The 11,097-nt window shown below is 42.7% G+C and overlaps 2 protein-coding genes across 4 annotated transcripts; one reads left to right on the top strand and one right to left on the bottom strand.

The window, feature by feature from the left end:
- Window positions 1-385: 385 nt before the first annotated feature.
- Window positions 386-3,556, bottom strand: LOC109885733 (mitochondrial ubiquitin ligase activator of nfkb 1-A-like). 3 transcript variants are annotated; one of them, XM_020477546.2, is made up of 6 exons: window positions 3,446-3,556; window positions 2,247-2,414; window positions 1,854-1,941; window positions 1,568-1,688; window positions 1,179-1,410; window positions 386-998 (listed from the first exon to the last, which is right to left on the bottom strand). In XM_020477546.2, exons 2-6 carry the CDS (start codon window positions 2,361-2,363, stop codon window positions 501-503), a joined length of 1,056 nt encoding a protein of 351 aa, XP_020333135.1. In that variant the 5' UTR covers window positions 2,364-2,414; window positions 3,446-3,556; the 3' UTR covers window positions 386-500. The 3 variants fall into 3 exon arrangements, with proteins under 3 accessions (XP_020333135.1, XP_020333133.1, XP_020333134.1); XM_020477544.2 differs by having other exon boundaries at window positions 2,247-2,432; window positions 3,446-3,543; XM_020477545.2 differs by lacking the exon at window positions 3,446-3,556 and having other exon boundaries at window positions 2,247-3,437.
- LOC109885732 (dol-P-Man:Man(5)GlcNAc(2)-PP-Dol alpha-1,3-mannosyltransferase-like) lies at window positions 3,541-10,632 on the top strand. The gene is made up of 9 exons (XM_020477543.2): window positions 3,541-3,872; window positions 4,357-4,456; window positions 4,642-4,789; window positions 5,168-5,328; window positions 5,688-5,808; window positions 7,122-7,327; window positions 7,528-7,604; window positions 7,808-7,952; window positions 8,097-10,632. The coding sequence occupies exons 1-9, from the start codon at window positions 3,689-3,691 to the stop codon at window positions 8,242-8,244; spliced, it is 1,290 nt and encodes a 429-aa protein (XP_020333132.1). The 5' UTR covers window positions 3,541-3,688; the 3' UTR covers window positions 8,245-10,632.
- Window positions 10,633-11,097: the final 465 nt, after the last annotated feature.

The following is an 11,097-nucleotide window of genomic DNA, read 5'->3' as shown; positions in this document are numbered from 1 at the left end:
GTCCTATATCGACATAACCTGAAAGTCCACTCAGCAAGGAAGAAGCCTCCAAAACCTCCATAAAAAAGCCAGACTACGGTTTGCAACTGCACATGGGGACAAAGATCATACTTTTTGGAGAAATGTCCTCTGGTCTGATGAAACAAAAATAGAACTGTTTGGCCATAATGACCATCGTTATGTTTGGAGGAAAAATGGGGAGGCTTGCAACCTGAAGAACACCATCCCAACCATGAAGCAGTGTATGTAAACTTCTGACTTCAACTGTATTCTATTCTACTGTATTTAGTCAATGCAACTCCGACGTTGCTCATCCTAATATTTATATATTCCTTAATTCCATTCTTTACTTTTAGATTTGTGTGTATAGTTGTGAATTGTTAGATATTGCTGCACTGTTGGAGCTACGAACACAAGCATTTCGCTATACCCGCAATAACATCTGCTAAACATGTGTAAGAGACAACATTTGATTTTGATTTGTTCTCCCTGGCTGGGCTTCATGCCTGGTAGAGGGGCACCACTCTGTTGATGGCCTGCCGGCATATGGGGCAGATGGGCTGAGGCAGGGCCTGGTAGCAGCTGTAGCAGCAGCACACGTGCCCACAGTCCAGTAGCACACAGCTACGGAGCTGGGTCAGGCAGATCACACAGTCATTCTCCAGGGGCATCTCCTGCTCCCTAGACCCCTGTTGTGTAGCCCCAGACCCCCCGGCGCCCAGTGTCTCAAACTCCCTCTTCAGACGTTCCTGTTCCCAGCAAACCCTCAGGCTGCGGTAGTAGCGGCAGCCCACCCAGAGGAGGACGGCGGCCCCGGCCAGGGCGAACACAGAGGCCAGGACCCGCCAGACCACCGCCTGGTCTTCCTGCTCCAGCCGCAGGGTCTCAAAGTCTGCTGTGCTTAGAAAGTACTCTGAGCCGTCGGTGGGCGGGCGGAGCTTCAGCACCCGGTCCGTGTCCAGGATGAGCTCGCCTACACCTGTAAGAGTAGCGCCAACCTGGAAATACAGACCGACACAAATTAGTCAGGATTATTCATGCTCTTTGGAGCACTATTCAGGGGCAATAGTGGTGACCTCATCCTAAACACAATGGAACGTTTTGGGATGTTATTGTGGAATTTTAGAATTGAAGATGTAACAGGTAATTTAAAATGATCAAACCAAACTAAATCTCACCTTGAGCATTTCCTCAGTCTCCAGCTGGCCTTTGGGCTTCTCTCCACTGAGGTACTGTCCGACGATGTCGGTGAAACCGTAGGTGGCCTGGTGGAACTTCTCATGGAGGATCTCCATCTTCAGCTCTGAGGCCTCCAGGGGACACAGCACCCTCACATTGGCCTGGTCCGACCCCACCAGGCTGAAGGGCACAGTATTTACCCTCTGGTGCAGCACGCACTCACTGTCCATCCTACACAGGAAAGGGGGGGCACAGTGAGTAAGGTGTTTTGTGTGGTGATATGATAGGTTATAGCTCCTAGTCATATTACAGTTGATAACAAAATGATGATACAGATTAAACTAGTCTTTCACATGATATTTGGAGTGTCAGTCAAGAGTGTTTCTACCAGGTGTGGGCCAGGCTGTTCCACACCAGCTTGTGTTCCCTTAGCATGAGTTTCTGCACTACCCCTACGCTGCCTTCCTGGTACTGACTCCTTAGAGGCTCCCCCACAGGCTGCACTGCTCCTATACACACACACACACACACACACACACACACACACACAATGAATATAGCCATTAATTACACTAATTACGTAGGTGAGAGAGAATAGGTTTCACTCATTATCATAATAATATGATCATAGTGATACATTCGGAAATGTTACCCATTCACACAAATAACTTTACCTTCGATGACAACATACTGCAGACACTTTCCCGGTGTCACATTCAAAAGGTCTGCCAGTTTCCCATCCAAATTCATGTGGGGTGCCTCCTGAAACAACAAGCAAAAAGAAAAGCCTGTCATTCCTAAGAAAATTCTCATGTCTCCTAAAAAAAAATCATAGTTTTGCACTCTGTTTACAATGTTATTCAATCCGGATTGCGGAAGATCCTTGTTATAGCGCAATTAAAATTTAAAGGTAATTTCCTTTAGAGCCGACACATGCAGCGTAGCCTCTCTGCGAACGCTGAAACATTGCCTTTAAAATTTTGATTGTGCTTTAGCGTGGATCTTCAGCGATACGGATTGAATCTAGGCCGTAGTCTGAAGGAATAGAAACAGGGCAGGCTACTAACATTGAGTTTGTCCACCGATTTCCTCTTTTTCCTGTAGATGTAGAAGAAGAGGCCTGATATGGCCAAGCTGGTGCCTAGACACAGCCCCTCCACCGTCCTCACTGGAAACTCCTCCATCCCCCCAACACACTCTCCACACGGTCTCTTCTCACCTCCCTTGTAATAGGGCTACAGTACAGAAACAGACTGCCAAACATGTGATGTAACATGAAGGAGGTTCTTTAGCATGAATGCAAGATGCCCACGCATCACTCTGACAAGCTGCAATTAAATCTGCAGCTGCCGGATTCTCTTTGAGATTCTCAGTGAAATGCTTGAAAATGTCTATAATTTTCTGTATGACATCAAAGTGGCACAAGGCTGGTTGCTATTTCTGTTCAGCACTTTGACAGTAAACTGAATTAGGCTACTCAGAATACAAAGAGTCACAAAATGTTGGGTTATTCACATGTGATTGGGTTATATAACCCAAACTTTACAGTCTAGAAAACTTGATCTCAAACTATTCTAGTATTACACTGATTCAGTCAGATAAATTATGACTTTTTACATATTCACTGCCTTCACCCACAAGCACAACAAAGTTGAAAATAGTTTTATTTCATTGATGATTTACAAAATCGGTAGGTGGCATTTTTTAGCTGTTTTTTTTTTTATATAAAAGGGGTAACGTTACTATCTCTTTCTAGATGTTTTATGTAATATGATGACAGTGTTTGAATTCAAATACCAATTACTGACTTAGGTGATTAGCTAATACAATTATAGGGTTGACCATGTTATTTTGGGCCAAACTAACTAATTAGAACAACCGGTAGTTTAAATACATATGAACCAGTAAAGCCATGTCTTTGATGTAACGTTAGCCGACACAGATCTACATGTAACGAAATATCTCGTTGAACATTGACAGTATGCTATCTAATGTAGCTAGCTACTTATAAATAATAAAAGTACAAATTAAAGTTGATGGCTGGCTCACTGAGAGGCTAGAAATAAACATTACACAGTTGGTTAGCAAATGTTTAGTTAGCTGGAAAACCTGCCATTGACCTTTAAAACATCTTATTTGATTAGTCATAAATGTGGTCTATGTCCGCAAAAGTCAAACCATAACATGACAATAGTATTTGTGCACTCTTCTCAAACGGTCAATACGTCAAATTGAACTTAATCAATCAGTATTGTCATTTTTTTACCTTTGAAACCGCTCAAGTTATCATCCCCGGAAGAATGGCTATTTTTGTTTTGGTCATATGACATGTACCACTTCCTTGAAGCCACCATGCATCTTCGGGTGAAGCTTTCCTGAATCATGTAACGGGGTACTTATAAGTCCCGTCACATATTGTCAGTTATTTTATTTATTTTTACATTAAAAAAAAGCATATTTGGTACTGTCTTTGGTCGAGTTGTGGTGACACGTAGCTAGCTGCGTCGAAATGGCAGGAGGTGTGAGGAAAAAGTCGTCCCCTGGTCCACGGTCTAGAGTGTGGGCGCCACTTCGTACAATATGGCAGGAGAAACATTTGATCGTATTCAAGGCAGAGTACACAATACTGGTTGCCTCTGTTCTGTGGTTCCTGGAGATCGGAATAAACATATGGGTCATCCAAAAAGTTGCATGTAAGTACTAGTAGCATGCTAGCAGTTTAGCCAGTTAAGTTGCCCCTGCATTGCAATGAACGTAGCTCGCTAGCTAACAGCTAGTGTTTGCCAGCTAGCCTCTGTAGTGCCACTTGTTAAAGTGAATTTACAGCCACAGCGTGATTACGTTCCCTTCCTAGTGATGATGTTGCCTAGTATGAATGAAATATGTTTTCAAAAGTTGTGCCAATAACTGTTGCCAGCACAAGAATGTGTAAGATAGACAACCAGGAATGTGAAAGCAACAATGGTAGTTTGTTAATCTAGTCTACTGAACTTTTGACACAGTTCCTGCAGTTTCCCTCTTGTTTCTAATTTTTTTCTTAGCAGTAACGTTAGTTGCTGCTGATTGTTCTGTCACCTGATTCTTTAGGTACCTTCCACAACCCCGTTTGTTGAATGCATATTTCCAAGTTATTGCAAATGCCACCTGTCACTCATTGGTGAATGTCTTCTTATGCAGACACAGAGATCGACTGGCAGGCGTATATGGATGAGGTAGAGGGAGTCATCAACGGCACCTACGACTACACCCAGCTCAAAGGAGGCACAGGCCCGCTTGTGTAAGTTCCACTAACCTATTTGTGCTGGCACTTTATAAGTTAAGGAACCAGGATCCAGGACCAGGATTGGCCTTCATCACTGAACCCAAATCATTACAACTGTGTGTGTGTGTACCTGCAGCGTGACATTTCTTAACGTGAACTAAATCAGTCTTGAAACTCACTCCCGGAAACTACCATTCCAGATACCCAGCAGGATTTGTGTACACCTTCACAGCGCTGTATTACATCACCAACCACGGGGTGAATATTCGCCTGGCCCAGTACCTGTTTGCTGTTTTCTACCTGCTCACCCTGCTGCTCGTCTTCAGGATCTACCACCGCACCCAGAAGGTCAGCTAGGTCTAAATAGTTACCCAGAGAACAGTCTTTATCTACAATTTGCTCTCTCAATATTAGAGTATCAAGTCCCAACTTAATTATGTTAGTTAAACCAGTTTGAACTGGAATATTCAGTTTCCTATGACAATCTCTGCATGAGAAAATCCTGCACTGTAAAAGGCTATTCACTTTTCTTAAGATGCCTGCCTGTCTGTTTGTCTGCCCTCTCCAGAATCCTCATTCACAAAACATTCTGAAGTTATTTTCTTGGAAAATCATTGAATCTTAAGATATTGTTGAAAAATTGCACTTACAAACTATCTTATGAACTTTATTTTCTTAAGAAGCTTAAGTTTTTGCGTAAGAAGTGTTTTGTGAATCTGGGCCTAGGTTCCTCCCTACGTATTCTTCTTTGTGTGCTGTGCCTCCTACCGGATCCACTCCATCTTCGTCCTGCGTCTTTTCAACGACCCTGTAGCCATGATGATGTTGTTTGGGGCTGTCAATCTGTTCCTGGACGGCCGCTGGACTCTGGGCTGTGGCCTCTACAGGCAAGTATGAACCCTGGTCCTGGACAACTGGAGCCTATCTCCGCTTAGTTCCACCTTGATCAGATCAGTTCAAGTTTAGCTTGGTTCAGTTCAGTGTGGGCAAATATGGCTGCGTTTTATAGAGGCAACCCAATTCTGATCTTTCTTTCACTAATTGGTCTTTTGCCCAGTCAGATCAGCTCTTTTGCCAACAATAGGGCAAAAGATCAGAATTTGGCTGCCTGTGTAAATGCAGGCTATGGGACACAATAGCACTCTTAATTTAGATTGGCAGAACTGAGTTGCCCAACTCAACATCTATGGCTACGTTGTCCCGTCACATGGTGAATGACAACTTCCTCTCCCTTTGTTGTGGACAGTTTAGCAGTGTCTGTGAAGATGAACGTGCTCCTGTTTGCCCCGGGCCTCCTCTTCCTCCTGCTGTCTGAGTTTGGCCTGATGAGGGCCATACCCAAGCTCTCTCTCTGTGCTGCCATCCAGGTTAGGACCTCCTTCATCTGATTTAACTGTTACATTTCGATTTTAGACACAGATGCATGTCGTAGCATTGACTATCTTTAAATGACTATATATTATCAAATCAATTCTTTGTGTAATTATTCCGTAATTCAACGAATCACGGAATAGGAATTAACTAGGAAGTTGGGGCACCATGGGAAAAGGTTGTTTATAGAGTGTCAATTTCCCAAATATATAGCTCTTCAGATATTTTCATACCTTATTGATTAGTCACTTATTAATGTATTATTATCATCAGTCTCATTCCTGAATGTCGCAAACCCTTGGATATCTGCACGAACCCTAACACAGATCATGAATAAGCGATATAGAAATTGGCTTAATTATTTATTTACTAAGTAACTTACTCACAGAATTACATAAACACACACACACACACAGGTCATACATTGGTTACTGACATGATAGAAAAGTCCCTAGTGGGCTGATATGACGGCTTGGTAGACAAAGGAAAGGGGTGGGGACAGTTCGAGAGTGGATCAGAGGATTCACTGTAATACAGTGGAGAACTACGCTCATGAAATGCTAATTCTTCTAACATGAACAGCCGCTTATTCTAAAATAAATTGCAATTGACATATTTACGAGTGTATGCCTTTGCTGTCCCTCTCTGCGATCGCCGGTCCGTCTGATGGATAGTCAACAGGAAGCCTCTGGTTTGTCCACCAGAGATCAAAGTCTGTCGGAGTTGTAGGTTGTTATAATGGGTACTTCAGAGTACCATTTGGAAATGTTCGTAGATCGGATGCGTTTACCAGACTAAAGTATTTAAACAGCTGCAGCCTGAATAATTGGTCTTTTAGTTTGTAGATTTCTTCACCATTTCAACATGTAACGACAGCTCCTTGTTTTCTGATCTTGTCCTCTGGTAGTTGTGGTTTAAATCACTTCACACACCAGCGTCACCTGGCATGTTTTGGTCTCTAGAGTGATAGCCATTCCTTGTCCCTGTGTTCTCTTTACTATAGTTTGTAGATTTCTTAACCATTCAAGGCGGTTGGCTTCAACATTTAGCTACCGCTTCATGTTTTCTGATCTAATGTACATTTTGTTGGAAGTGGCTTTTATACTAGAGTAGAAAAGGGGGCGTTCCATGATGTAATGTCTGGGCTCACGGTATACACCCAAAAGGGCCACGTTGTGACATGTTTCTTGTCTCCAGAGTTCCATCCCATCTCCACATTGTGAGGACAATCAGGTTTTTCCTAATCTATTTCCATTCTGTTCATTGTCCATCTTTACTCCACCTCCCCTCACTTCTCTCCCTATCACAGATATTGTTGGGCCTACCCTTCCTGATGGAGAATCCCATTGGCTATATGACCCGGGCCTTTGACTTGGGTCGTCAGTTTATGTTCAAGTGGACAGTGAACTGGCGCTTCCTGCCTGAGTGGCTTTTCCTAAGTCGCTACTTCCATCTGGTGCTCCTGGCTGCCCACCTGCTAGCCCTGCTACTGTTTGCCCTGCGCCATTGGAAGAGGTGAGAGATGTGGCTACTGAGGTTATCACTAGGATTAGATATTCTCATGGTCAGGATGAAACTATTGGCCACTAGTGTAGCCTTTAATGAACCACACAGCCTAACTGACAAGCACACCAATGCTTGAGTCTGGCTATTTGCTTTTTGTTGTTACGGGACATGCTTTCTGATTTTATTAAACCAACTCATTTTCCCCTCAGGCCTGGAGAGAGCATCATGGAACTGCTGAAGGAGCCAGGCAAGCGAGTCATCCCTGCCCAGAAACTCACCTCGGATCATATCCTTTCCTCAGTCTGTGTCTCTGGAGCCATGAGTAGAAACACTGTACCATTGTGGTGTTTTCTATATCTCTAACTCTTATCTTATTAGGTCTGTCTCTATGGCCATAAAGTGCCAGGGTCTAGTATATCACTAAAGAGGGCTATTGGTGGGTTAAAGTGTTCCAAAAGCCAATTATATTAGACCTTATCAGCCGATCACAGATGGTGCTGATCCTCTTCACGTCTAACTTCATCGGCATGTGCTTCAGCCGCTCGCTGCACTACCAGTTCTACGTCTGGTACTTCCACACCCTACCTTTCCTTCTCTGGAGCGGAGGAGTCAAGAAGCTGGCTCACCTACTCAGGTAAGAGGGAACGGGACATACCTTTGGCTACAATGTTGGGAGCAGAATTAGGAACCATAAAATATGAGCCTAGATGGGTCAAAATACCTGTTATTGTCACTGTGTATTCTTCTGTTATGTCTAACGTGGTGTTTCTGTGGACAGGGTTTTGATCCTCGGCCTGGTGGAGCTGTCGTGGAACACCTACCCTTCTACTACACACAGTTCAGCAGCCCTCCATGTCTGCCATCTCATCATGCTGCTCTCCCTGTGGTTCGCCCCCCGGGTAGAGGAGAAGACCAAGAGCAAGTGAGCTTTTCCCCTAGGAGACCCTCCTGTCGTAGGGGTCTTGTCGACCATCTCCACCCTGCTCTCACCCCAGGCTGGTTCTCACCCTTCACCACGTCTTGCCCATCTCGCTGTAGCTCTGTGCTAATGTATAGCATAACGTACAGGTGGGAGGAGGTACAGCGTGAGACTGCACGTGGAAGGTTCATGGGGGGGGAGGAGGCCCGAAAACAATTAGGATTCTCAGGTTAAAGAATTAAATCTAATTTAGGTTGGGGTCTCGTTGTGAGGAGAAATGCTGAATGCTTTGCTGTATTGTCGATAAGACATCTTAAGTAAGGTTCTCTTACTTCCAGTATGTATTTTTTATGGAGAAACTGCCTTTAGCCCATGATTTGTCCTGTTAAGTATTATCAACGGTCTTGGTGATAGTAGAGAACAGTCAAACTGTTAGTACAGTAGTTCCTCATGCTGGCAATCAGCTGGTCTGAACTTCTGTTACTGGACTATTTGTTGATGTAAACATCCTGCTTTGCTGTAGCTCAGTTGGTAGAGCATAGCGCTTGCAATGCCAAGATAGTGGGTTCGATTCCAGGGACCACTCATGTGTAAAAAAATATTTTCTTAAATGTATGCATGACTCAGTTCTTTTGGATGAAAGCATCTGCTAAATGGCATATTATATTGAAGATGGTTTCTGTTTTTTTTTAAATTAAGCTTTAAATTGAACTGCAATAAGCTTTTGGTACCACCCATTGGGCACAATAGGAATGACGTAGCCTAGCTACCACAAGGCTTACTATAGGCTAATACATAATAAATGGCATTTCACCCAGAACAATATGACCATGCAAAACTAAGCTGTTGACAATCAAGGTTCTGTCGATTTGTTAAAACAAAATTATAATAGTTTGGTTTTCAGTGTGGTGTGCAGTAGACTAAATAGAAGGCCAGTTTCCTGCACCTAGATTACGCCTACCCCTTGTCAACACGCACTGAAGTTATTTTAGTCTAAGAATAGAGGTAGTTCAGCGAGCTAATGTTGATATTTTGGTGAACTGTGCCTTTTAATATGAATACCGAACTGTACCTTTTAAGTATGAACTCTTTTAATGTGCTGCCATAGATTATGTGTAGCGGAGTTTAATGTTCATATTTGTTTGCTGATATACAGTTGGAGTCAGTTTACATACACTTAGGTTGGAGTCATTAATTTGTTTTTCAACCACTCCACAAATTTCTTGTTAACAAACTCAAGACATCTACTTTGTGCATGACACAAGTAATTTTTCCAACAATTGTTTACAGACAGATCTGTACAAACAATAGTACGCAAGTATAAACACCATGGGACCACGCAGCCGTCATACCGCTCAGGAAGGAGACGAATTCTATCTCCTAGAGATTAACATACTTTGGTGCGAAAAGTGCAAATCAATCCCAGAACAACAGCAAAGGCCCCTGTGAAGTTGCTGGAGGAAACAGGTACAAAAGTATCTATATCCAGTAAAACTAGTCCTATATCGACATAACCTGAAAGGCCGCTCAGCAAGGAAGAAGCCACTGCTCCAAAACCGCCATTAAAAAAGCCAGACTACAGTTTGCAACTGCACATGGGGACAAAGATTGTACTTTTTTGAGAAATGTCCTCTGGTCTGATGAAACAAAATAGAACTGTTTGGCCATAATGACCATCGTTATGTTTGGAGGAAAAAGGGAAGGGAAGAACACCATCCCAACCATGAAGCACGGTGGTGGCAGCATCATGTTGTGGGGGTGCTTTTCTGCAGGAGGGACTGGTGTACTTCACAAAATAGATGGCATCATGAGGCTGGAAATTCTGTGGATATATTGAAGCAACATCTCAAGACATCAGCCAGGAAGTTAACGCTTGGTTGAAAATGGGTCTTCCAAATGGACAATCTTCCGAAGTTGTGGCAAAATAGCTTAAGGTCAACAAAGTGAAAATATCGGAGTGGCATCACAAAGCTGTGTCAGGAGGAATGGGCCAAAATTCCCCCAACTTATTGTGGGAAGCTTGTGGAAGGCTACCCAAAACGTTTGACCCAAGTTAAATAATTTAAAGGCAATGCTACCAAATACTAATTGAGTATATGTAAACTTCTGACCCACTGGGAATGTGATGAAAGAAATAAAAGCTGAAATAAATCATTATTCTGACATTTCACATTCTTAAAATAAAGTGGTGATCCTAACTGACCTAAGACAGGGAATTTTTACTAGGATTAAATGTCAGGAATTGGTAAAAACTGAGTTGAAATGTATTTGGCTAAGGTGTATGTAAACTTCCGACTTCAACTGTATGTTTTGATTTGCATGAGTGTTTGTGTTACAGAGATTGGAGATTTATTCTGTTGATAAAGAGAAAATAAAATGTGTAAAGAAATGAGAATTGAATGTATTTCAGTCAGTCATTTTATTCTACACTTTAATGCAAGTTAGACATACTGCCTAGTTAATAGGTAATTCAGCTCAGATTTATTTGAGCAGTAACTCAAACTCAAATAAAAGTAAAACTTCAGAGATGATTTATCTAATTCAATGGCTTTAAAATGATCTTTTAACTGGTAAATATGGCATTAGATTCGTAGACAGGGCACAAAGGCATTAGTAACAGACACCAGAGCTGTAAATATCATTTTTCAACTGAACCTAACTAAAATTTAAGGTGGGAATCCCACCAAAGTTATGGTAGGAGAAACACTGGTGACATGTTTCTATGGCTTAATCGTCACTACCATCACTTCACATGTGGTGAAAGTAGTTCCACAGATTGTGGAGGTTTTAACATGGTGACTGTATGTGGTGACATGTTGGGATTGTAGCAGAGCATGTTGAGCTGGCTGTTCTCATCCCA

This window comes from Oncorhynchus kisutch, linkage group LG30 (genome assembly GCF_002021735.2).
Source record: "Oncorhynchus kisutch isolate 150728-3 linkage group LG30, Okis_V2, whole genome shotgun sequence".
In the NCBI taxonomy this organism is placed as follows: domain Eukaryota; kingdom Metazoa; phylum Chordata; class Actinopteri; order Salmoniformes; family Salmonidae; genus Oncorhynchus; species Oncorhynchus kisutch.
Note: the sequence above shows the minus strand (reverse complement) of the source record. Positions and strands in the feature narration are given on the sequence as shown.